This window comes from Danio rerio, chromosome 1 (genome assembly GCF_049306965.1).
Source record: "Danio rerio strain Tuebingen ecotype United States chromosome 1, GRCz12tu, whole genome shotgun sequence".
NCBI lineage: Eukaryota > Metazoa > Chordata > Actinopteri > Cypriniformes > Danionidae > Danio > Danio rerio.
The window spans coordinates 24,953,796-24,980,897 of record NC_133176.1 but is presented as its reverse complement, the minus strand read 5'-3'; the positions used below and the strand labels follow the sequence as shown (position 1 = coordinate 24,980,897).

General features: G+C 37.8%; 1 protein-coding gene across 3 annotated transcripts; it reads right to left on the bottom strand.

Moving 5' to 3' along the window:
- Nucleotides 1-389: 389 nt before the first annotated feature.
- Nucleotides 390-27,102, bottom strand: n4bp2 (NEDD4 binding protein 2). Of its 3 annotated transcripts, NM_001079967.1 has the most exon segments (16): nucleotides 419-1,172; nucleotides 7,809-7,932; nucleotides 8,058-8,226; nucleotides 10,023-10,205; nucleotides 10,290-10,416; nucleotides 11,963-12,087; nucleotides 12,175-12,329; nucleotides 19,499-19,544; nucleotides 19,679-19,764; nucleotides 20,212-22,595; nucleotides 22,802-22,954; nucleotides 23,172-23,248; nucleotides 23,710-23,798; nucleotides 24,651-24,775; nucleotides 25,434-26,352; nucleotides 26,772-27,077. In NM_001079967.1, coding segments are annotated over 16 exon segments (5,079 nt in total). In that variant the 5' UTR covers nucleotides 27,043-27,077; the 3' UTR covers nucleotides 419-1,126.

The following is a 27,102-nucleotide window of genomic DNA, read 5'->3' as shown; positions in this document are numbered from 1 at the left end:
AGCATTTTAGATTCAGAAGCCTCGTGTTAGATTGTAGACACCAAAGTCACTCATTAGCGGTTTGAGTGCACTACTTAGTCAACAACATCGCCCTCTGATGGACAGGAAGTGCAACTTTATTCAATTTAACAGCTGCCTCTTTCATCATGGAGAGATCTGACCTTTACCAATTCAAACAAACGTCAGCTACTGAGCATTCTACAAGCTAGAGTATTTTCCCCCACCAACGGTTTCTACTGATTAAAAAAAGAGAAAGACAATCGAGGATGTGAAAATGCTCAGCTGTGAGCTCCAGGCGGTTGCTAAGCTATGCCATTTCAAGCCCTAGACACATTCAAAATTATCCACTTTTAAATTTCACCAAATTTCACTTAAAGAAAACTTGTATATTTTATGATTTTATTCTTCCTTTCTCTTCAATTTCAAACAAAATAAAACAAATTGCTACATATAAAATCTTTTGAGGATCAAAATTTTGTTTCACAAAAAATATTTTCCACAAATTTACACACAAGAATTACAATAAGAATTGTTATTTGCATAGCAGAGTTACGCTTTCTAAAATATATACATGACAATATTTGAAACTGGAAATATAAAACCCTTGAGCTAAAACTCAAAAAGCAGCATAAAATGAATATTTCTGATGCTCACAAAGTAAAATGCAAAGCAAAGTGAGGATCAGCTTTTATATTTCCAGATATGTATAGCATTCTGTGACCTTCACATTTACCCTGACGCTAGACAGCAAACAAGATCTTATAAAACTTGTGTGGTACTGCACTCATAATTCAAAAGTATGCGTCAACAATATACCATTAATAAAATACGACATCGATTTTGAGAAAATGCTATTTAAGCTAATTATATTAAAATGTGGTGAAAGCATAACATGTATATTCAATACAATGTAAAATGCTGTGGTAAATATGCAGTACCCTGATAGTTTTATGTCTTACATAAACTCTTTCACAATACAAAAAGCTGTGAAAATAGACATGTATGCAGTTAAAAGACAAAAAACATTATTATTATTACTGGCACTACTGATCTTTAGCGAAGACACTTTGGATTAAGGCAGTGAAGAGAGAAATTTTTAAGTAAAAGCTTCATCGTAGCAGCTCTTTCAATGAAGTGTAACCAGCACCAACCCGATCTTAGGCTCAGTATAACTGTGAGAAAAACAGAAAGAAACGATAGAAAGAAATTACAAATCATGATCAACCAAAGGTTTTGACATAAATGGTTCTACATGACAACTTCAAAATATTTCAATAATTAACAAAAACAAAAAAAACTTTATCGTTTTATGGGTGAGGAAGGACTTGAGGGTGATTAAAGAGCCCCTATTATGCATTATAAAAGATCATATTTTGGTTTTGGGGTCTCCAACAAAAGGTTAATATGCATGCAAGGTCAAAAACACATTAATTGTTTTATAATATGCATTTATTTTGACCTAATTATCCCAATGACTCTGATATGATTTGTTCATCGATGAATTTTTTTCCAAAACCTGTAAGAGGCTAAAATATCATATGCATTTGTTTATATGACAAAACATGTCTTTTTGACTTTCTTTTTGGTTTTATGGTGTGGTCACATGTTGATTGGTCAGTTTGAATGTCTTAAATGGTTTTAGACACATGGTCAAGAAAGATACAAAATAGGTGGTAAACTCGAGCTCTGTCTCTTTTCCTGGCCTGTCTTTTCCTGCTTTGCTCCTCTCCTCCTCTGCAGTCCATCTTCTCTGACTCTACTGCATTAGCCACATTTCCACAATCAGGCCAGTGCGAGCCAGGGCTTATATCGGGCCAGGCCGGGCCAATCGCCCGGGAGGTTGAGCAGTGAGGCTGAAATCATGTCGCGTTTCCACTGTGGGGCTAGTAGCTTGCAGCGCGTCAGCAAACCCCGCCCCCAGAACATCCCCTGAATCGAACGTCACTCAAACCGCCCACTTCAGCGAGAATCATGCAGATAAAGCACACCACATCACATCATCACGAAACTATAAAAATTAGGACAACCAAAACATACAAATCACACGTTACTGTACAGCAGTACAACGCATGTCTATACGCACATTCCTGTGTGTTTTCATTCATCATATTCATTTACTCGCCGACCGACTATTGGCATCGAAATCCAGTGGCCTTGCCACCAACGGAGGAACCCAGCGCAGGGAGCGCACACATCCATAAAATAACACCACATATACCCTATAAAATTCTCCGTTAATAACTCGATATAAAATGGATTTTATAACATCCTCTAGACAGACGCTGTCCAACATTCATCCCAAATGCTCCGGAGAGAACTGAAACATTTGTTTTTTTCCCCTATAGGCTTTATGACACTTAATAGGTGATTCCCTTTATTTAAAGATGTTGCTTATTATATCTTAAGTAAAGGAAAGTGTTCAGTGTTTCAGCACATAAGAGCAGCACGTAATAAAATATAGCCTATATTTCGTTGCGCTCAGCAGCTATGCACTAATAAAGCTCTTCATGTATTTAAAATTTCCTTTTTTAATTTTACCACGTCATATAAAACATACACACTTGTTTGAGGACACAAAACACATTTTGAACTTGCAGTTTTCCCCGTCAAAAAAGTGCTGCGCAGCTAAAAGACAGAAAAAAAAGGTCGTCTATTTCTGCTTTCACTCACCCCGAAAATGCTCTGTTTGCATGATTTGATTAATTTCATCGTATCGAAATACTTTATAAATAATATTTAAAACATTCTCCTATGTTTATTTATTTATTTATTTATTTTTTAGAAAATATCTAAAATCTTTTTTTTCAAAGAGGCATTTGAAAAATGAAAGTTTAATAAAATTTAAAACAGTTTGATATAGTACCTAATTGTTATAGCTATAGCTTTTGTTAGTTTTAAATTGGTTTATTTATTTAATGTGATTTTATTATATCTGATATTTGTAATTCTTTAAATTATTTCAATATAGGGCTATTTTATCTAGATATGACACTGTTGTTTTGAGCCTACAAAAGTGGACATGAAATTTGTAAAGTTTAATGCCTTTCTGTTGTATTCATATGTATTATCTCCGAAATAAATTAAAACAATAAAAAAAGAAAAGAAAAAAGCCACTCGCGGCATCAACAGAGCTATGAATGGAGCGCTCTTTTCCTCGGTCTCACACACATACACAGGCATCTAAACGCGCAAAATCACTTATTAAACTTGACAAAACCTCTTGAAAACCTTTACTGTCTGATGTGTCTTTAATATGGTGTAAAGATTATTATGCGTTATTGAAACATCAAAGAGACGCAGCAAAGAAAAGTCACTTAAAACTATCATTTTATGCAACAGCCTTACATTTAAAAGAGAAACATAAGAACGATCATATGCAAAAAACACCCCAGCCTATAATTTGTTCCAGATGTTTTCTTTCTCTTATTTATTTGTTTGTTTATGTGTTTGGCGCATGTACTCGAGTGCGATCGGAAAACTGTGCCCGCCTCTCCTTTCACTCCGCCCGAAGCCCCGGCTGGCCCTCTTTGGCCCAAGGTATTCGGCGGGCCGAAAAAGGCCGGCCGCTGGCCCCAAGAAAGCCCCGCTTTGGCCCGATTAGGCCCCGGAAGTGACAGTGGAAACGCCACTGGCCTTGGCTCGCCCTGGCTCGCCCGCTTTAGGCGCGATAGTGGAAACGCGGCTAATCAGGCTAACTTCTGGGCCTGCTCTCTTTGTCTCTCTCTCCCTCCCCCTGTGTCTCTCCATCTACCTCTGGTAACTTAATTTTACATTTAAGCTGGGTGCAATTTATATCATATGTTTTATCATTTCCTATTTTATCATTTTATACAGTTGTTTGTAATTAATTCAGTTGTAACCATAGAGAATTATTGTCATTAAATCATCTCATTTTCAAGTATTTGTGAATTACTTTTGATTTAACATCAATATTTAATTGCTCCATATTGCAATACAATACAATCACATAATATCAATGCTCTCCCACATTTATAGCTATTAATGCTGCCCTTATTTCCGTTTTTTGGTATGAGATTGCAGAAGAATGGTTTGACTAGAAATGTACAGTTTTTTACCATCATGCTGATAATTTTTTAGTCACTCGGCAGAACTACAGTTTGAACCGCTGTGGTTAAAACCATTCTTACAGATGGTGCCGAAACCAGGGATTCCTTGCAGTGAGTTTTTCTGAAATTTAATTTAGCCGGTCTTAGCTGGATTTTAACAGCTGACCTGGTAAATGGATTAAAACTGGCCTACTAACCACAAAAGTGGGTAAGTCTGCTTTTATGGTTCCTCCATTTGCTTAAATTGCATGAAACAGAATTTACAAGACTGTAATTTGTTTCAATAGTTCAATTTGGTAAATTTCAGATTACCTCCTCAAGGATGGAAGGGTTCATTTCTAAAGAAAGTGATGTATTCTTTGCTTTATGGACCAAAAAAGTTGAACCTACATTGTGCAAACTTAACAAAGAGGTACTTGAATTAACAGACTCAGTCTCTACATTATTTGCATGGTGGGATGTAATTGGCAAAAATGGAAAGAAATCAAAACGTGGTGATATAATTGAAGCACTAAATTACATGTGTTACTCAAAACTGCGTAACGTGATGTCAGAAATACCTTCAATTATAAAGGCTAGATTTGAAAAATTTGATGATGTGCAAAAATCAGAGGCAGAAAAGTCAGAGGCAAAAATTCTAGATCTCAAGTTACAGCTTAAAAATTTACTAGTTGAAAAGTTAGCTCTGGCTGAAAAATGCAAAAGTCAAAAAGACACCATTGCAGGGGCACTTTTGATCATTTTTGGAGGGCACTTTCTATCCAAGACTAAAAAGGGCATGTGCACTGCAAAGGTTGAGCCCTATGTGTGCACGTGCCAGGCAACAGCAAACGCAAAAGGATTGCAAGCTCAAAAACAGATTTAGCCGCATCTTGAGTCATCTCAATCATCACAAGTTTTCCCAGGTCTGGCTACTCATGTGTGGCAATGTTTTGTATCGACATCAACACGAAACGGTTTAAGATTTGAAACCAAGACGATTCATATAAAACAGTGGTTCTCAAACTGTGGTACGCGTACCACTAGTGGTACGCGGGCTTCCTCTAAGTGGTACGCGGAGGAACCGCTGAATAATGAAAGAAACAATTTACACTTTTAATCCTTTAATGCGTAATATAACATCGATGTGATCAGCAGTGGCTGTTTTGTGAAGCGTACGATCACAACGCTGTGCTTAGAATGTTTATTTTAGTGCATTGTGTCATAAGCTGCTGAAAATCAGTTTCCGAAGTTTAAGAATTGATTCTGAAGCGTGATTTGACTGACATGAAAAGTAGCCAATCACAGTCGACCTTGTCTAGTTGCGTGAAACGTAAGGGCGGGACAAATGCTTTCTGTGTTGCAGAGACAGAAAAAACAACTTAAAAACAAATGTTTTGTTGGAATAATGCTTCTCGGATGTTTTCACTATAGAGATGTCTAGCAGAGTAATTAAACCGCGGACATATTTCCTGCCTTTTTGATGATCTACATACACGTTTCGGTTTCGCTCTCCGACAGCCAGTGGACTCGCCTCTCACCTGTCACTCCTCTAAATACATTCTGAATGGCGGCGCGGGAATGGAGGTATTGCGCAATTACTAATTTCTGCAAATGTGGCGAGTGCTTTATTTTAAAACGACAGCGCAGTTATGTACTCAAATCGCTAAAACAGATATGCGAGCTCTTAAATATGCTTTTTTTCAAATGAACTGCAAGACCTCCCATGATCGCCTGTGTGCTCAGATTAAATGTAATCGCGATCTCTCCACTATTAAAGTAGACATTATTTATCTTTGCTCCTTGACTAAATTTAGTCAAAAGTATTCAAAGATATCAAGTATTTAGAATTAGATTGATGCATGATCGATGACAATGCTCTTCTTGTTTGGCTGTGTTGTAAAGTGAAACTTACTTTAAGCAAAGGTGGAACATTTTTTTGTTTCTTTACGACAAAAGAATTATGCTGGAAATGTTTCTGGATGAGGTATTTGTGTCATTTATACATTTAGCTGTATTCTGATCTGTCTTAAAGCATTACAGGTCAAAGCAATCCGTTGTTACTTGTTTATTTATCAAAATTAACAATAAGACTCTTAAAGCACTGCTTTGATAAATGTATTGTTGTCACATTTTAAATACCTCAAGTAAAATGAAGTCATTTGTTTTATTTTTTTACTGACAGTGTACTTGTATTTTTTTTAAAGTTTCTATTTTAGATTAAGATCAAGTGTAAAATAAAATCTACATGTGATGTACAGCTATTTAAGAAACAAATTTGCCATATTGTAAAGAAAAATAGTGTAACAAATGTAAATAAAAGGCTAAATTTAAATCTTTTTACCATATACTTTAATTTAACCTTTCAAAGCTTGAAAATATCGTTTAAAAAATGGGCAAAAAGTGTCTTTATGGCCTTTAAGATTATGTGGTAGTTTTACCAGTGCTATTGAAAAAGATTAATTGTCATGAAAGGAAAAATTGACCATACTTCCTTTGTTAGTGCAAATTCCTATACATGTAGCTTTGGGATTTAAGCAATTAAACCATTCAATCAGGTGTAAACTTAAAAAAGTGATTTCATAATGAAAATCAGATTTTTTTTTTTCAAAAGTAACCAACTAGTACTTTTTAAAAGAGTACTTTGTACTTTTACCTAATATTAGTATTATTTACTAAAATTTGTGTTATTTTAGCAGTGTAATAGTATTTTTACTTGAGTACAAAAAAAGATATCACAAGCATTTAGTGCAGGTTTATTATATTAATAATATATGATTAATACATATTATTATTAATGGTTTTTATTTGTATCTATTCCTATGCAATGTTTTATGGGTTGCTGAGAATACATTTCAGGTCTTTAATACATAACATGTCAGTCTTGGAAAAAAAATGAGGTGCTGGAAAAAGTGCTTAAAATTCCTTGATTTACATTAGGCTGTGCCTGTATGAACCCTGTAATATGTACATTTAACATATATTTCAAGATTTGTCTGAAAGTGTAGGAATATGACATATAGTCTATATTCATAAGGTCCAAGCAACATCTCCAGCTTTTGATGAATAGGCTACTATGAATACTTGAGATTTAAGTACAGCAGTTTTCTTTTTACTTTTTAAGAACAGGTAATTTTTAATGATCTTTTAAAAGCACATTTTAACTAAAACTTTTTTTTTTTAATCTGCAAGCACAGTTAATGTTCAGACTATTAAAAATGTTTAAAGTGATTGACAATAATACATATTCTTAATAATAGGAATTAATTTGCATCATTTTAAACTGTGCACACCTGTAGCTGCTTAATTAGGCCTACGACGCTATTTTTTAATACTGGTTAAAAAATAGCGTCGTAAGGTGGTACTTGGAGAGACAATTTTTTTCTAAGGTGGTACTTGGTGAAAAAAGTTTGAGAACCACTGATATAAAAGACTTATAAGAGTTTTTTTTTTTTGAGAATAAATAGTTTTAGACATGGTGCACTTCCAGATTTAAACCTCAGCTAGATGTTTTCAGCCTTAGAGCTTTGCTACACACTGCAAGGAAGGAGATTTCCAAAAACCCATAATAGGGGCTCTTTAAATGTTGGAAATTTCATTTTGGGGTAAACAAACCCTTTAACTCCTGTGCATACTTCTTTCCTTTCTTAAAATAATCAAGAATTTTAAAAGTAATGTGTGTTAGGTGTTATCAAGTTTGGATAGTTGATCATTTTATGAAGACTAATAATTGAAAGATTTGACTGGATGTAGTAAGTATACCTGTAGTGTTGGTTTTTGAGGTAGTCTAGTACAGCAGGCCTGATGCGAGCGACTCCACCTTGGCTGCGATTGCCTCTACCAGTGATGACTGACAGCTGAGGTGGACAAACACCCTGATGAAATTCTACAAAAGAAACACACCCAAGGTAATACCAGACTATGTTGTAAAATTACACAAATTATCTGCTGTACACACAAAAAACAACATGTGTTTTATTCTGCATGTAAGTAAGTCAGTGGTCCACGCACCTAAACATTTGTCAAGGAGCACCTGACTAAGATGATGAATGGCCTCGTCCACATGCAGTCCATGGAGATCTAGAATATTCTGAGGCAAAAGTGAAGCATTCACTTGTTGGAATATCTGCATTGCTGCTCGATGGTTTGCTTCACGCATCTTCTCTCCGTGCATGTGACCCTAAAAACATACAGTATACAAAATTATACAATGAAACCTTTTTCTTTTAAAGTAAAGTGCATTCATGATTCAAAAAGCCTCTGTGAGATTGAATTGAACTTGCATATTGTATATAACTGATATGATATATGACTTTTTTTTTTTTATTCTATATCTCTATTGGAAAAATTATTTCCCAACTAAGGCTGCTGATTAAGCATTATTGCAGCGTGCTGCAATTCAGAGACTACATTTTTCGAAGGTTGCATTCTAAGACCCGGAACCTCAAATGCAAGCATTGGGGTTAAAATTGCTTGAATGTCTAATACAGATTTAGGTGGTTCAAATTTTGGCATATCTTAACAAAATGCAATTTTAGAGGTACTTTATACTTATGTACATCCATCTGGTAACCATCAAGTGCAATAGCTTGTTTGAAATCATGTGATGGATGGCAGGAAGTAAAAAACAAACAAAAGACAGAGGAAAATCCATATTGTTGTGACTTATAAAAAAATAGAGATATAAGAAAATCACTACATATCCTTACATTATGAAGAGGATTGAGTTTTCAACAAAATCTAAATATTAGTTCAAGCCATCTTTCCTCCATTTTTAGTCAGTTTCTTATTGCTAGTGCCGCTCATAAACAGCAGCTGTCTCAGTTGCTAGGCGACAATAGGAATCCTCCAGTGGTTCTATTGTCCCATTTAATATTATTCAGTACAGCCTTTACGCACTTTAACTGATGCAGCCTCTTATTTGGTATAGAACTTTTTTTTCTGTTAAGTTGTACCCACCCACCCTAAAAATCTAAATTCTTTGTATTTGTGTCCATGTCCCGTGTTTACATTGGACAGGCAACTTTGTCTTTAAAAGACATCTAACAGACATCTAAACGTCTGTGAAAGACATCTGTTTTAGCTAAAACAAGGCTAAATTTAGGCTGTCAGTGAAAATTTCATAGATTTCTAACAACAATTCAAAACTAGACTAGTCTAGAATGGTGATTTCTATCTGATGAGTAGTCTATTTTTGGATGATTGTTAAGACGTTTATTCGATTTTCACTCACAGTCAAGATTTAGTCTTGTTAAAACCACATCTGCAAGACTTATTTGAAGCATAAAACGGTTTAGATTTATGGCTGGGTGATAAATCAAAGCCAATATCTATTTACCAATTGAAAACCTCCAGCAGTAGCTTTCAGATGGAGCATTTTTACTGACAAGCTACGGATTCAGATACGGATAATTAATCTGCAACATTCTGAAAAGGAGGAGAAGCATTCTGCGATTTGAAAGCTGTTGTCTCGTTTTGCAGTGATCTATAGCTCTGTGTTGGTGCTGATCTGAAAGCATGTGGATATATCACTTGTAATAACATGTATTTACTCCTAATTCACCCCATAACTTCAGTAAAGTCTTTGAAATAAATCATTTTGAGAGATGATTTTGCTATTGTGTGTTTATTAGTCATACTGAATCAATAAAAGCAGTTAAATCCTCTGCTCTGCCTGATTTCCTGACAAATTGTTTGTGGCGTACTTGCAGGAGGTTTACTATTGATAACAGAGTAGTGTAAAAATATGTTATTAAAAAAATAATAATAATAATAATAAAATAAGTAAATTAATCACAGCTTTTGCTGAATCGCAATCTCAATTTCATTTTAAATAATCATGCAGCCATAGTCAGATTTCCAAGTTAGGTTGTCACAGGGAATGATGCATAACACCATAGGACGCATACGTGTATTTCTCAAAACTAATATATTTTTACATCTGTGATTAGCACACATTATGTTCATGACTTGAACCTGTTGTGCGTAGAAACTAGCCACATCTTTGCGTCCTTGACGGTGGGCTTCAGCTGCTTTGTTAAAACATTCTATCTGCTGACGTCTCTGCAGTGTTGCCTCTGTGCGGAAGTCATCATATTCTGGATCCTCCGAATCCTGGAACTGAGCTGCATCAACTTCTCCATCCCTAGATTTCCATTTCTGAGTGAGTAAGACAAAAGCTTCAATGATTAAAGGTTTTTATTTTATTCGAGTATGCCATATGGGTACATACACAGTGCTCACCCGCTCTTTGCTCGGAGCTCTGTATGTGCCATTGCGTTGAGGTGAAGGTTCAGGAGCCACTACATTTTTGACTGGCCCATCATCCAAAAGAGTTTGCAAAAACTGTTCGGTCTGCTCAAGAGAGTAACTGCACAATGACAAGAAGAATGTGTAGTTTTGCTCTTAAATAGATTACTTCTAAATGATTTAATGAATTGTGCATGTCATCATTTTACAGTCAAATTTAGCCATGTTTAAATAAAGCCAACAACCTCTGTCAGACATTATTACAGGCACAGGATAAAGGCCCCAGTACACTTCAAACAAAGTACTTTTTGCAAATCATTTTTGCAAAGGCAAAGTCACACTGCTCTTGCTACCTTGATGTTGTTGTGTTGAATCTTGTCTGACCTCCACGGATATGAAATATGAATCAAATCACACTTTAAAGAAGGTGGAGTTCCAGTACACAGACACAGATTGCATAATAGTCATGGACCAATGCAAAAGCAGCCAAAAAGAAGCAATTTAGGAGCCAAAACGAACTCCCCCAAAAGTTCACTTTGGAGAGATATTACGAACTATAAAGCAAACTCAAAACAAACTTAGTTTTGGACAGATTTAGTTCGAAAACACATCATTTCGTTCATCATTTCATTCTTCAATTTCACTTAAAGTATACACAGGGCCGGAGCAAGCTGAACTGCCGCTCTAGGCAGAGGACAATCACGCCGCCCTCAACCCCAATGTGAAAACGAAAGTGACCGGTTATGAAAATGAAGTGAGGTGTCTCTTTTCCGGCTCACTATGCGCGAATATAACTGAGGACGCGCGGGTGCTGAGGGAGAGAGGTGTCGCGGACCTCAATTCTGCCGCCCTATGCGTGGATATAACTTAGGACACGCAGGTGCTGATGGAGGTGTCGCTGACGCCGCCCTCTCTATTCTGTCGTCTATGCGCGAATATATTCGAGGACGCGGGTGGTGAGAGAGGTGTCGCAGACATAACTGAGGACGCGCGGGTGCTGAGGGAGGGAGGTGTCGCGGACCTCAATTCTGCCGCCCTATGCGTGGATATAACTTAGGACACGCAGGTGCTGATGGAGGTGTCGCTGATGCCGCCCTCTCTATTCTGTCGTCTATGCGCGAATATATCCGAGGACGCGGGTGGTGAGAGAGGTGTCGCGGACATAACTGAGGACGCGGGTGGTAAGGGAGGTGTCGTGGACGCCGCCCTTTCTATACTGCCGCCTAGGTTGCCTCTATGGACGCGCCGGCCCTGAGTATACAGTGACCTTAAAGGCCCAAGCAGACCAAAAAGGTCTGATGGTGAGTTTCACTCAACTTAATTTAAATTCACAGCTTGTAATTTTTTTTTTACAAGCTTTTGAGCAGATGTTTTGTGGTGTAATGGAGAAGGTTAAACAAAAACCTTACAGTGTGTACTGGCCTTTACAGAGGTTGATGATAATGATAGTTTGTGCAATACCATCTGCTACATTGTAGGGACAAATGCCTCTGATCCCCACAAGAGAAAACTCATTAAAAATCGCAAATGAAAGTGGAAGTGTTTAAAGCATTACAACAGAAAATGTTGTTTAGTCAGTAATAAAACAAATAAATCTATGGAAAGTCCTCACAATTCACAGAAGCCTAATATGGGTGGTTGTGTATGTGTGTGCATTAATTTCTTACTTGTGATCTCTGAAGATATCCCTGAGAAAATGTCTGTCTATTGTGGGAAACATGGAAAACAGCTGGTTCTCCTTTAACTTTGCTGCACTGTCTTTCTTATCCAGATCCTTCCGACTCGACCTGCACTAAAATCCAAGCAAAGCTCATTTGTACTTCTTATTTTTTTGGTTCTAGGTAGTGATGAGGCATAAGTGTTCATCTGTGACTGTTACCTTTTCCACGCTGTCTTGCATGACCTGCTCTTCAATCATGATGTCCCTCAGTGAGACAGGAGCACAGGATGCATTCCAATGATCCATGAAAGGAATTTCTTCATGCAAAGCGGTTTGGTCCCTCAGCTTGCTTTTGCTTCCCCATTGGGTAGGACCTTCATAACCACAGATACACAAAGAGGCAGAAAGGAGGACAAACAAGAATAAATTATTTTCAGTATGCGGTGAAAAGGTTAAGAGCACAAAAAAAAAGTTAAACCCAAGCATCTATCAAAAATATTTGTATTTGTATTGACACCTTAAAGCCAAACAACAATGTAAAAACATGACATCATTTGTAACAAAATAGTTTAACTGCAAACTAATTTTTATTAACAAGACATAATAGGTTACATTCAAGATGTTTGCATTGTGCCATTGGTAAAATTGTGGACATACACTTGTGCCACACACTTTTAATAAACCATTTCTTTTCTATGTAATTTTGATGTTTATTAAATATTTATTAATTGAAAATGGATGTATATCACTCACATATATTTTGGGAATGTTCAAAGATACTTGCATTTTGGCAAGGGGAAAAGATTGAGATTATGCAGTTAGATCTACCTTTTACTCTTTGTTTTGCTCAAAGGGATGTTTTGTTCTGTAAAATGAATAAATGTATAAAAAAATATGTGTATGTATATACAGGGGTTGGACAATGAACCCAAAACACTGTCCAATAAGTTGAACTTGACCAGCCTCGTAGCCAATCTTCATTGCTTGCACATGCCTTACACATCCCTATGTGAAAGTTTAATTAGTGGTGCAATAGCAGTTTTGTTAAAATATTGCAATGCACACAACATGGGTGACAAATTGTTAGTGCGTGTCTGTGACCAAGACAGTGAAGCTGTGGTCACACCGTACTTTTCACCCCATTGTGAGTTCACATACACAAGCGAATGCAACAAACTGGAAATGCAAGCTTGTGCGACAAGTTTCACAGTTCACTGCATTACAAAGTTCAAACTTGGTGAACTCTGACCTGCGAAATCTCATCATGAGACCAACAGAAAACAAAACATGACCTCTCTGTACAAAAATTTTAAACATGGACCAATCGCTCACTTTTTTAATGTCTAATAGTCTTGTTTAATCCCGCCCCTTTTCGCAGCACCATACAACTAGAGCTGGGCGATATGGCAATAAAAATTATCACGATAATTTTTTTTCATATCAGTAGATATCGATATTTATCTCGATAAATGTAAAATCTTTATATCTATTAAATATATAAGATTTTCAGCATGCCAATGGCTTTGTGCAGCTGATTTAACACATTTCGTGAAATGTTTTAGCTGTCTGACAATATAAATAATAAAATAATAAACAAAAGAACAATCTTTTTTCAGCATTTACTGTTCAAGTTTTCAACAACCAAATACATAACCTACAAGTTATTGAATATTATTGTACAACATCAGAAAAAAAAACCCGGTTTGGAACAATGTGAGTTAAAGGTCACATCATTTTCAGTTTTGGATGAACTCTCCTTTTAATGGTGAGTATGGTGAATTTAGGGTGAAATATACTTTAATGTATTTATCTATTGATTGTTGATAACGCTTTTATCGATAGACCTTATCGATGACTGTGAATGCTGTGAGACGCATCCACGCATTACATCATCAAGTGTGTGCAGTTTACTATGCTGTCACCCTCTTGACATCCCATATTGCGGGATGCATAAACCCTTGTTATGCGCATATCTCCGATATATCCGCGCATGTTTTAACCAAATTTGTCTGACAGACTAGCACGAATGGCAGACTCCAATTTACAAATCGCGCATTACAACGAAAACATGCGGGGAGCCAGCCGGGGAGCCTCTCCATTTACACATCGAGCTTCTGAGCTCCATCCGAGTTTATTCTTCCGAGGTAACAAAAGAAATCTATCGGTGCAGCGAAAAGATTGTCCAGTTCATGCTGCTCAGACCGCGCTTAGTTAATGAATTAAAATTAAACCGTGAAAATAGTTTCACGACTAGGGTTGTAACGGTATGAATTTTTCACGGTATGATAATCGTCTAAAACAATACCACGGTTTGACGGTTTCGCGGTATACGGTATGTTACAAATGTTACAAAATAATAGAACAGTGAAGCAAATTTGACTTTTTCCAAATAATATATTTTTAGTTACTATAAACAACACCACTTACAAAGAACAAATAAAAAAATAAGAAAATAATAAATAATGTGTCAAAGTCCAAATAAACATGGTGCAAATCCTCAGTAAAAAATAGATATAAATATTTACTTTACTATAAATAGTTACATAACGAAACTAGATTCAATATGGAACATCCTTAGGTTCTATGTGCCAGCATGGATATGGTTGTCTATCGATATGGATTTGGATATGGTTATCTGCAATGCAGACAAACAGCTGCATCTTCATTTGCGTCTTTTGAAAACAGCAAGAGCAGCAGTTCGTCTTTGCTGTGTCACTGTTTTGTCATGTTTCTGTGCTGCTGTGCATGCAAAAGTACTTAGTATGAGAATTATTTCATGCAAAACTTTTTTTTTTTGCGTTTTATTTAGCCGCGCATAAATGTATGCCTATCTCCTATTCCGTGTTGTTCAAAAAGCTTGGTCCACAAACAAAAGCGAAACCTATGCTTATTGGTTGTGATATAGCGAGTTTGAACCAATCTGGGCATGGAGGAGGGACAATGCATCAATGTATCATGTCTGATTTGTCCGGAGACACAGTGACGAGCGTTTCTTTGTCAAATCAGCGTTGTCAAATGTTGATGACGTAACCGCACTGATTCCGGAGCCTCTGAAAGTCCGCGAATGTTATGTGATACAGCACTGGAAAGCTGAGATTCTCTTCTTTATGCCAATCTTTGAATTGTATGAATCGGATCAGCGGATCAAAAGTTATTAAACATTTAAGAGCAATACTTATTTTTAGCCGCGGGCGGCTGTCTCGGTCTTTAAGGGTTAAAACCGTTGATATGCAATTGTTCATGGTATGATAATCGTGCACGTTCAAATCGTGGTAAACCGTCATACCGGTATATTGTTACAACCCTATTCACGACAATAGTAGTATTACAGATTTCAAAACAAATATTTTAATATTAAAAAGAAAACATAAGCTTGACATCAAAAGATCCTATTACTGTTGTAACAAATAGGCTAAACGATGCAGCCTGTAGTTTACAGCAAGCATTAAGAGTTCATTGAGATTGTGTCCTCTGTCATGTCTTGCGTCTGTCTTTTCGGGGGGGGTTTTCTTGTTAAGCCTAGTTCACACTACAGGATTTTAAACATCAGCAGATCGCTGTGCCGTTCACACTACATGACTTGACTTTGTGTCTTTTGATCTCTGTGGTGTTCACACTACGCAACACTCTGTGAATGATCCACAAGAGGGGGGTAACACACTAGTGGATCTGACAACAACTCATTCCCCATCAGCTCATTCAAGCTACCAAACCACAGCCAATGAAATTTTGAGGGAGGAGTCGTCAGAAAAAGTTGAACACTACTGGCTGCTTGTGTGCTGATTACATCACTCACAGCGTTTCAAGCTTTGGAGAAAGCATTTAAAAACATTGTCAAATCAGCTGATTTATCAGCGGATTAATCACTTATCTGCAAGGTTCGAGTGGATAGATACACAGAGAGTTTTTAATTTTTGTAATTTTATAACTCTTTGAAATAAAACTAACATATTTATAACATCCTGCCGTTTTTTAACTATCAGTGTATTTCTTTCTGACATTGTTTTTTTTTTTTTTTAATTACAAAACAGTAAAGAACTGAGCATTTCTGCCTTAAAATACCATATTGATCAAAATGACTGCATGCATGTCTGATACTTTTCACTGTGACTTTAAATATGTGTGCATTTTCTTGCCTGGCAACTTCCTGCTAACATAAACTAAACTTCCGATGGCAAAACATCAATTTAGTTCAGATATCTTTCAAAACAGCATATTCTGTGCCGTGAAATAGCTCCTGTTTGATAGTGAAAATGAAAGTTAAGACCTTTAAGTGTTTTAGTATCTTAACTACATATTTATAGGCTGTATTACCAAAAAAAGGTTATATTTTTAGGGTAATGGTGTCATTAAATATGATGCCAGACATTCAAAGCTTAATTTTAATATCTCAATAATAGCTTTGAATGTAAATATGTTGTGACAATATGGCGTTTTATATGAGAACGGTCAGAATGAGCAGTATGGTAATTCTAATAGTTACAGTATTCTAGTTCCACTGTTAATATAGCATACTCTCATGTCTGTGCTAACGCAGAATGAAGCGAGTGCACCGGTGCCCATTCTGACCAATCACAGATGTTTCTGCTGAGCTCCTGAACACACAGGCATTCAGCTCATGCTGATATGCTCTCTCATTGGCTGCAGCTCGTCACTACATCTAACCACACGTGGGGTTGAGTCGGCCGACTGCTCTGGAATATTTAGCATGCTAAATGTTGGATTTCCGTCTGCGAGGTGTCGGCGACGCGTCAGCGAGCCTCGTTGATGCGTTGTTTAGTAGTTCACACACAAAGAGCGCCGAGCTCCTGCAGATTTCTTCCCGATCACAGCCCGATCTGTCAGTGAGCTTGGTAACTTCCAAATCGGGCTCAAATCAGGCTTAAAATTCTCTAGTGTGAACTAGGCTTAAGGCACAGCTTTCGAAAAGGATGACATGAGACTCTGCTGTGTAGCTACATTGGTTTACAAACACTTGTTTAGGTCTGTTATTTCTTAGCATCTTCATAAGGGTGGTCTTGTTTTAAATGGTGAAACAGGTCGTGGTGTTGCCTGCTTTTGATGACATGATTCGTTTGCGCAGTTTGCGGTGCATGTTGCTCTGTTTTGTGTCGGATAGCGAAAAACTAAGTAGCTCATGAAGTCTAGTGACGTTTCTTGTCAACAGTGTCTGTGATTCTGACCTTTTTTACCTCATTTCTTCCTTACTCATTTAAGTGCAACTAACACTGTATGGCTGTAAACTTGTACGGCGTGCGGCATCCGGAAGGGCAGGCTGCAAAATGCTTGCGCAACGTTACACAGTGCGAAAATATTATCAAGCAATTATCGAACTGTCATTATCGTTTTATCGAAAAATTTTATATCGTGATAATTATCGATATCGAATTATCGCCCAGCCCTACATACAACAGAACTTTTCATGCTCAAATGTGACCCTGGCATAAGTTGATTATCAAGAGCCATGGTATCCAGGGTACTGTCAGCATACCGCCAAGAGGAACAAATCACATGCAACAGAAGTAACGGAGGATGTATGAAAGGGATGTTCAGGTACTAACCTGGATTGTAAAAAAAAACATATCACCACAGCTAACCAACTAACTGTAGAATTAAATGTGCACCCTTACTCTCCTATTTCCACCAGAACTATTCATCTGGAGCTCCACAGGGTCAATATACATTGCCAGCCTGTATAGCCACATCTTTGGTCACTCATATCAGGAGAGGAAACTTACAGTGTGGAAAACCCTCCAAAAAAGTGTATCAGAGTGTTGCTTGCCCAGCGTGAAGCATGAAGTTGAATCAGTGATCGTTTTGGCTGCAATATCATGGCATTTCCTAGACCCTATATTCGTGCTAGATGTGCGCAGCACTGCCAAGCACTACCGAACCATTCTGGAAGACCATGTGCACCCTATGGTTCAAACATTGTATCCTGAAGGTGGTGCCATGTATTAGGATGATAATGCACCAATACACACAGCAAGACTGATAGCAGAGGGGGTTGATAAACGTGAATGTGAAGTTGAACATCTCCCATGGCCTGCACAGTCACCAGATCTAAATATCATTGAGCCACTTTGGGTGTTTTGGTGGAGCGAGTCAGGAAATGTTTTTCTCAACCAGCATCCTTTAGTAACCTGGTAACTATTCTGCAAGAAGAATGGCTCAAAATCCCTGTGCCACTGTGGAGGACTTGTATCTGTCATTCCCAAGACGAACTGATGATGTATAGAGCAATTACCAACCTACGTCACACATGATGTCACAAAGCTTCCTGGTAGCAAAAAAACAACGGGTTGCAATAGCAAACATGTCGTGTTGTGCGGTAGGATGCCAAATTCGGTTTCAACACCATACACCACACTGCTTTTAATGCCAACCATAGACGTCTTTGGCTAAAAGGGAGCAGAATGAAGTGATGAACTATTTAAAAATGCTCGACTCATCTCATGTCAGTTCACGCTATGCTAAATCATACACATTACTCGTTTTTGATTGCAGTAATGATTTCAGCAAAAAGTTAAATATGGTGAATTAAACTGCAGACACTTAATGCTTAGAATGAAATGTAAAAATGTAAGTTCACATATCCTGCCATACAAGTGCAGTTCACAGTCAGAATGCAGTTGTTTTGCTTGTTGATGATTACCCAGGCCTTGTATAGCTCTGTCATGTCTTTGGCTACCCAGAACCTCGGTTTTTAGCACTACATAGTTTTGAATCCGGTAATCATGGAATATTATTTCTTGCACATGACCACGCAGAACAAAATTGTTGGCATCCAAAGACATGTAGGCCTTCAACCTCTCCATTGTAAAGACACTTGACGTTTCAATGAGTATTTGGGGCTGGATGCTTGGCCGTTTCGTCTTATCCAATATCCATTAGGAGGGAGCTATCGCAAATAGACCTGTCAGATGAACGCCGCTCACTTCAGCGTTAATTTTGCTAAATAACTGTGCTTATAACTGGGTAACAAGCTGTTATAAAACGCTGAAAGTATTATGTAAATAATATATAAAATATGTAATCAATATAGCTTATTTCTCAGACAACAATAAACTCTGTACCGCATCGGATGTCATTCCCTCGCTTTAAATTCTAGCGCTTGCGTTTTTTTTCTGCAATTTCGCTATGCGCGCATCCTGAATGTTTACAAACTGGTAATTCATCTATATGCAGCAAAAGGAGACTCTAGACCATACTAATGAATTATTGTAGCCTAAAACCAGGTGTTTCAGTTTCATTGTCCAAGACTTATAGTTTGTGTGTACATGAATCTCTAAAAGCAAAACACTGCACAAAGAAGAAATGAATATATTTCTTCATCACATCATAACATACTAATCACTTTTTAATGTTTGATGCAACTAAGAATTAAATATTGTGCTCCAGTAATTCTACAGGGCTGATGTAATCAAAGCAAAATATAAGAAATGTGATTTCTCACTTCATGCTTCTGTATAACTACTTGAGACAACCTATAAGTCTATATTCACAGTGGACTAGTAAGTATTGAGATCATAAGCAGTCTTACACTCTTGCATTAGCTGATAGGACAGAGCTGCCAGTCTGTGCTTCTCCTGCCAAAGACAAACAAACAGAGTTAACTCTTACATGATGAATTCTAAACTGATCCCATTGAAAATGCATGCTGTTTATATCGATTTGTCTAAAAATTGTTTAAACATAAGATTGCTACAATATGCATACTCACTTGGATAGTCTCTTTCCATTTCTGGTGCAACAGTTTGGCTAAGTTCAGGTCTATTTGCACTGCACAGTCATCTGATGAAAACGCACCTGCAAATGTATGAGGTTCAAAGTGACTTTTATGAGAGTGAATAATGGTTGATGAAGTCGCTTACATCAAAAAGTAAAAGCTTTTCACATGACTAGTTTAAATTCTGAAGTACAATTACACTCTTCGTCACTTACATGTAGTTTTGTGCAGAAGTGTTAAAAGTTGTTTAATATAAAAGAATGGGGAAATAACAATGCCTGATAAAACTGCAATGCCCAACGAAAATAGCAATGCCTAACGAAGATAATAAAATAAAACTAACAAAATAAAATTACATGATCAGACAACAACCTTTAGAAACATTAAAGGTGTCAAGCATCTATCACAAATTAAAATTACAGTTTTGTATCACAGTATGCATTCAGGTCAGACGATCCTGTGAGTGATGCATTGTTTTAAATAACTAAAATAATTTATTTTTGACTTATTGTTAGATATTTTATTACCTGGACTGATCCCAACAGGTCCAAAAAGCTCAGTGAGCTGTAATGCAAGTTCAGTAGGAAGTTTCAGCTCCAGGGATTGGATATCCATTGAACTCTGCTCTCTCTTTCCCAGTCCAGTTCTTCTTCTCTCGTTTTCTCGTTCCTTCCTCTCCTCCTCCTCTTTCTGCTCCATTTCATCAACCTGACTCAGTAGCAACTGTGTTAAGGCATTTACCTCTGCTTTTGTCTCATCATCCTCCCTTTCCTCACCTCCACCCTCCTCTTCTTTCCATTCCTTCAAATCTTCCTCAAGAAGCCGAACAATTTGCTCACTTTGGGACACCAATGTGTCTTGCAGTCCAGCATCTTGTTCACCTGTTTTCTCTGCGAGTTCTTCTTTAATCGCTGGAACAGCCAGTTGTATTTTAGTGTCTTCTTTTAGCTGCTTTACTGTTTCATGGCTAGGTTCAGACTCGCATATCTCCTCTGTCATGCTTTCTTCATCATATCCTTCAGCATCGCTTAGTGAACTTTGACCTGGGCTCCAATCATCACTCGCAGGGCTAACCTCACTAGGGTTAGTTTCTTGGGACTTAGGACTAATACTACTTAGTGAACTGTTGCTGGAGTCATCAGAGAGCAAAGCTCTTGCCTGGTCACTTTGCGAGCAAACCACAGTTTCTGTTGGTTTTATTGATAATTCACATGACTCTTGCATAGGAACCAAAGAGCCCAAGTCAACCTCATTATCTTCCTTATATAGTCTTTCTCCAGAATCTAGCAACAAGTTAGTTGTCCACTCTATATCCTGATGGCACTTTTCATAAAGGTCCTCCAGTATATCAACAGAGACATGTCTGAAATGACCGCTCAGAATTTCAAGGTTTTGTTGTTTGGAGTTGGATTCTCTAAAGTCATTATCTTCCACCTGAGAACCTTTTTCATGGACCACACGATATGGTACTCTGTGCTGCCAAGCAGATTCCTCTTCATTTATTTTTGGAGTGAAACGCAAAGAGTTTCCTTCCAAAACAAACATCCTACTATTAGATGAGTCTGAAGCTAATTCAAAAGATTTCTGCTGGTCAATTCGCCAAAGCAAAGCAAAGTCCTGAGGGTATGTTTGGGCTGAGGTACTGGAACACAGCATGGGCAATGAAGGTGTTCCTCCTGCAGGTGTAATTTCAGAGGGCAAATGTGAAACAACTGGAGATTGTGAGCAGGGTGACGAAGTGCTTTGATTAGTGAAGGTGAGGGCCAATTTACAAGATTTTCCACTTCTTCGGCTGAGCCCTTTCCTTCTCTCCAGACTGCCTTCTGAGTCTATGACAACCTTTGAACCTTTTCCATTGTCTTCCTGCTCAATCTCGTCCTGTGTGCTCTTTTCAGAAGACATCTGGTTAGACGGCCCAATTGGGTCTGCTCCCTGTTCTGGTGTACTTGGAGAATAAATGTAATCCTTCCTTGGGTTAGTGCCCTCAGAGTACTTCCTCTCGAGTACGCAGTCAGGGAGTTCAGGCAAAACCATTGGCTCTAGATCCCGGTCACTTTCTTTTACACTTAATAAAGACGACTGTAGAGTAGTCAGTGTATTTGAAGCCGGAGTGTGGTAAAAATCTGGAAAGGAGTTTCTTCCTCCACCCTGCAGTAGATCGACTAGTTTCTGAAATTCAGCTGTGCTGTCTGTACTGACATCTTTATCTTGACCATCCTTATCTTTATCTTTGTTATCTTGGTGTTCAACAACACTAGCTTCCAAACCGCTGTTATTAAAGATGTTATTCCTAGAATTCTGACATCTTCCTTGACGCTGGTCTTGAGATACCAGTGGCCAGTCTCCCACAAAATCTAAAAGCTCTGGTCGCACTACTTTGTCCTCAACAAAAGGCTCACCCTCACATCTTTTCTCCTTTTTTGGTTCTGAAGAGTCAAGAATGGGGTCAAGGTTCACAGGCTGATCAATGACACTTTTTACCTGGGGTTTCCTATCATTTTCTCTGACCTTCCTTATACGTTGAGCAATGGACTCTGAAAATGCCACAGGTGGCTCATGAAACGTCTCATGTTCTGACACTATATATTCCTCATTTATCCCACTTCTTAAATTACTAAATTCTTTGTCAGTGTCAACAAGGCAGGCATCTAGCTCTGAGTCCAATCCTTCAGAATCAAGTAGATCAGACTGAGGTGTTCTAGCATCCTCTTGAACGTTTTCACAAGTCAACATGGACTCCTTGCAAGTGTATAAGGCCATTTCACTTTCTTCTTCACCTGCAGAAGTGGTGTTGTAAATCTGGCTAACAGAGGACACATCAGGGAGAGATGAGGAAAGGTGCAAGTTCAGTTTGCTCAAGTCAGAGTCACCAACAAGATCAGGATGAGTGAGGCCAGGGTGTAAAAACTGCCTGAAAAAAAAAGACGGGTATCCCCATAGTTGTTTAAATACAAATAATTGGTTTCACGCAGTCAGTGCTTGCACAGTTACAAACAGTTGTGACTTGAAATTGTCTTATACTCTTGAAGACAAACATATTCTGCTGCTTTGTGAACATTGTCGTAATAAATGTAATAAAACTACTTAGTTTTATATAAATATAATGCATATACTCACTGAGGTTGCTCTGTCTCTATTTGGGTCAAAGCTGCAACACTTGGCACTGGTTCTGGTTTATTTGAATTCATGATGGTCTGGACAGAGACAAATCGGTCATACCTTTCTAACATGCGTCTAATCTTCTCCTTTGTAACCTGGTGTCTTGTGCGCCTTCACAAAGAGAACAAGATAGATACAAATTACATTTGTGCAAACATTGTGCATTCTTATGATTATAAGCAACATCTCATAGTTCTGAATTTGTTCTGTACATATTAAGATTTGGCACAAGTTTTGACATTTAAGACTCCCAACAAAACATTTTATTGTGAATTATGTTAGTATTATAAAGGTAAAAATGTGTGGTTTGTGGTCATGTTTAACATACTTCTCCAGCTCCCTAGGTTTAGTCTTCCACCAGGTATCTGGCTCACGAAACAGCACCTTATACCTGTGTTTTTGTGCCTAGGTAAAAGAAAAGGAAGACTCATTAGTAACAAAAGGGGGAATTTGTTTGTGGTTCATGTTTGTCACTGGTAAATTATGGAACATTAACTTAATCCTGAAAATAAAAAAATCTCATGTAAAGTCAGGCTTACACTGTGCAGTTTTTTTAAATTCTTTACAATCATAATGGGCATTAATCGGCTGTCAGTGAATATGTCAAACCACTGATCAAAGACAACATATTTTATTTTACTAAAAAGTTAAAGGAATCTTTTAGGACTTCCAAAAGTTGTGGACAAAATAGCACTGTGTGAGTCGGACATAACTGAATACTTTAGTAGCATGATATATGCAGTACAATTTAACATGAGAAAAAAATCTGGAAAAAGCCACAGCTAGTTTTTACGAATACAAAAAATGATCTGAAATAAAGTGAGACTGAACAGTAATTCATATGCGTTTCATCATACAGTGCTCACCATGGCAACGTATGGTTTCATCTCCCAACATTGCGTATTGGTGTTGTCTATTATGATGGGTGACCGGCCTTTTTCAAAAGCATCTTTTGCTGTAATGTTGATCACAAGAAAAAATGCAGAGAGGTAAAGATTAAAGGTGAAGTTTGCTAATTTGCACCAAGCAGAATAGAAAAAAATTACAATTTTCATAACTGTTTCCCAAATACTTCATCTGTCTACTATTTGTCAAGCAAACAGGTAGTTCACAACAAACTAATGTCATTGGCTGAGCAAATGTTGCAATGTCAAGATGCTTCAGTCTCTCAGCAGTGTCATTAAATTATACTACTTTTCACAATGCTCTTAACCCTGTGTTATCACTATTCTAAACACCACTTTTAACCTGGGTAAATGAACATTTCACTTGTAATTTAGAAGTAGAGGATTTTAATAGTTCTGAAGCCCCGCTGTACCAATATGTACTGTAGCTAGATGTTTAGCAACTGCAAAACAATTGTGTGTCAGATATTCATGTGTTTTGCACAGTCAAAAAACAGTGCATGTCACAAATACAGTTTCAGAATTTGAAAAAGGTGAACAGCGCCTGAACTGAAACAAAGAAGCGATTAATTCAGTCTCACCTTTATAGTCAAGAAAGGAGAAAGGTCCATTAAAAAAAACTTTTAGTTTAGAAAGTTTATAAATGTAGAGTGTGGTACCTAGGTTAATATCCAGGATATACTGTGAATTCTGGGGTGATGTATAAACAGCTTAAACATGAACTGTAGGATTTAAGATTCAAAATTCTGTTAACCGGGGGTTTAGTATAACCCAGGGTTAACGGCTTCAAGTGTGAAAAGCGCTCTAGTTGCTTTAGTTTATTAAGCTAGTTAAACAAACAAGGTGATGACTTCATTTAACACAATTAGCATTTTGCTGTGGCCTAAGATAAACATACTCACCTCTCTGGTGATTCCACTCGTGGGCCTCTCCTAGTAAATTTGGCTCAAAATAGTAATGCCCATTTCGCATAAAATATTCATCAGTGCTCAAAACAACCCCTCCAGGGTTCTGCGCCAACATTGCACTGGACAACAATAAGAAACAGAAACTGATGCAAATCTACATACCTTTTATATGAACAAAAAGCAAAGTGGTTAATATTATTCAGTCAAGTAATCAAAAGCTAATAATGGCCCAAGTATAGTGTATTTTCAAAATGTACCACTGCTGTCAATGTATATAAACAGAATATATGCAAGATCCTTCTGCTCCATGAAAATGTTAAATATCTATTTGTTTTACCAAAATAAAGTTTTAAATTTTAAAGTTGGAAATTATTTTCAATGTGATCTTTATATTTAAATGGCCAAACAGGTGTTTCATAAGAAGATATAATACACTGATATAATCACTGGCTACATTTCATACCCATTAACAGATATCCAAGCCCTCAACATCTAGATCTGTTAGGTCCATCTCGAATACTATTAAGAATCAGGCTTCCTATTCCAAGAGAAGCTATTTTAACTTACCCCTAAGGAAATAATTTCCACCATAAGATGAAATGTGGTAAGCCATTTACTGCTCTTATGGACTAAAGATGTTTACAGCATAATGACAAAAACTTATACATCTTAGTCTCTCTCCTTTTTTCTAAGGTACTAAACAGACGCCTTCCCTTGCGCTACTGCATATGTTTTAATAAAATTGTACATATCCCAGAGATGCATCTACTTGCTTACTTGGCAAGAGTGGTTTTGCCTGATCCAGGAGCCCCTCTAAGTAAGACCAACACCTGCCCTTCCAGTTTGAGTCTGTGCCTAGTGGGCAGAGTCCATGACTTTGGTACAGTTGCAGAAGGCTTCAATGGAGCTTGTCTGACAGTGGCATGAGTCAGCCACTGTGAAGCAGGGATAGGGTTACTACTCCAAGGTGTAGGGTTAGGAATGACGGGTGTAATAAAGGGTGGTCCCATAGAGTGGGGATGAAATTCAGCAGCCTGCGTGTTCCAAAACATGGCAGGTGTGCTGAGTGATTCTTGGTGCTTTTTTGCCCCTGCATGGTTATGTAGTTGGTCAGGTCTACGATAAACCTGAAAGGCAGAAGGCCGTGGTTCAGTTGAGTTGGCCTCCAGCGTTAGGTGACTAAAGTCAAGAGATATGGTTTTTGTCTCGGGGATATGACCCCCACCGAAACTTAATTCATTCACAGGAGAACTACCACCACGAGCCTCACTGAGCCCAGGGTCAGAGTAAGAGACGTGCTCAGCATGCTCTGCTAAGCTTTGGGGAGCTGGACATTGAGGCTGAGATGCAAGAGACAGTAATTGAGAAGAAGAGGGCAGAGAAGAGAGAGGTATTGAGGACACTGGAGAATGAGAGCTCGCTTGCATTTGCTGTGTTGTCAAAGTTTGAAGTTCTTGATCTAAGAGAGCATCAAACTCCTCTGTCAGGCAAGTTTCATCAGGACTGAGCTCTGGTTGAGATCGAGGCTGATTTGAAAAGACAAAGCGCTGCGCTGTCCCACTGAGGAGATCTGTTTGAGTGGTGTTGGTTCTGAGGAGAGCAGCGGCCTGCTCAAAGCCTGAGAGGGGTGGAGAAGGTGGTGCTATGCCCTCAGCAGCGTCTGACATCTCCAAAAGGGAATCCATTGCATTGTCCACTAATGCAGAGAGATGAGGAGAAACAATTTTTAAATAACAAGTACAGCCTACACTAGATAATTTTACAAAAAGACCATCTTATTCTCACCAAAGATGCATTTATTAGATGAAAAATAATTTAAAAAAGAAATATTTCTAGCCCTAAAACGGTGTTTGTTTGTAATTCACTATATTTAATGTTTATTTTAATTTAGTTTTGCCCATACACAAATAAAATTCGAGCTAAAATAAACTATACTATAGAAATTTGCTATTTTTGATACCAATAATGATATTAGTTACGTAATGTTTGGTCAATTGTAAGCAGCCTTGAGACGTTTTAGTACTGTGTGCTGCCTCGTACATTCTTCCAACAACGAACTTTAAGTTAGACAGACACTGATTAAAATTAAACCCAGGAGTGATCATTCATGCGCACCTTTAAAATCGACCTCTGAGAGCACCATGCAAATGACTTCTGGATCCAGATGTGAAAACATCTCCTGCATTCGCTGGATGATCTCGTCCCGACTTTGAGATTCCACCCGACCGCTGCTGTAATGCGTAGAGGAGCCTAAATGTGTTGCGCCCGCCCGAGTCACAAAAGACCCATTTGTCCCGTATGCTCGACTCTCGGAACCGCTTCCGTACTCAGCCGACTGCATTGGTGCTCGGGACGGACTATGTCCGTTTTTCTTTTTCTTTGGCATTCTGATGTGCCCCGTTTCAAATCACCAACAACTCTGTTTACAAGTTTTACTAGAGGAACC

Coding starts and splice junctions, on each gene's coding strand:
- n4bp2 (XM_073945297.1), bottom strand. CDS start 27,042: ATGCCAAAGAAAAAGAAAAACGGACATAGTCCGTCCCGAGCACCAATG. Junction 23,249..23,709: donor TGAAACCATACGTTGCCATG/GTGAGCACTGTA, acceptor TCTTTTACCTAG/GCACAAAAACACAGGTATAA. Junction 22,596..22,801: donor ATAGAGACAGAGCAACCTCA/GTGAGTATATGC, acceptor TTTTTTTTTCAG/GCAGTTTTTACACCCTGGCC.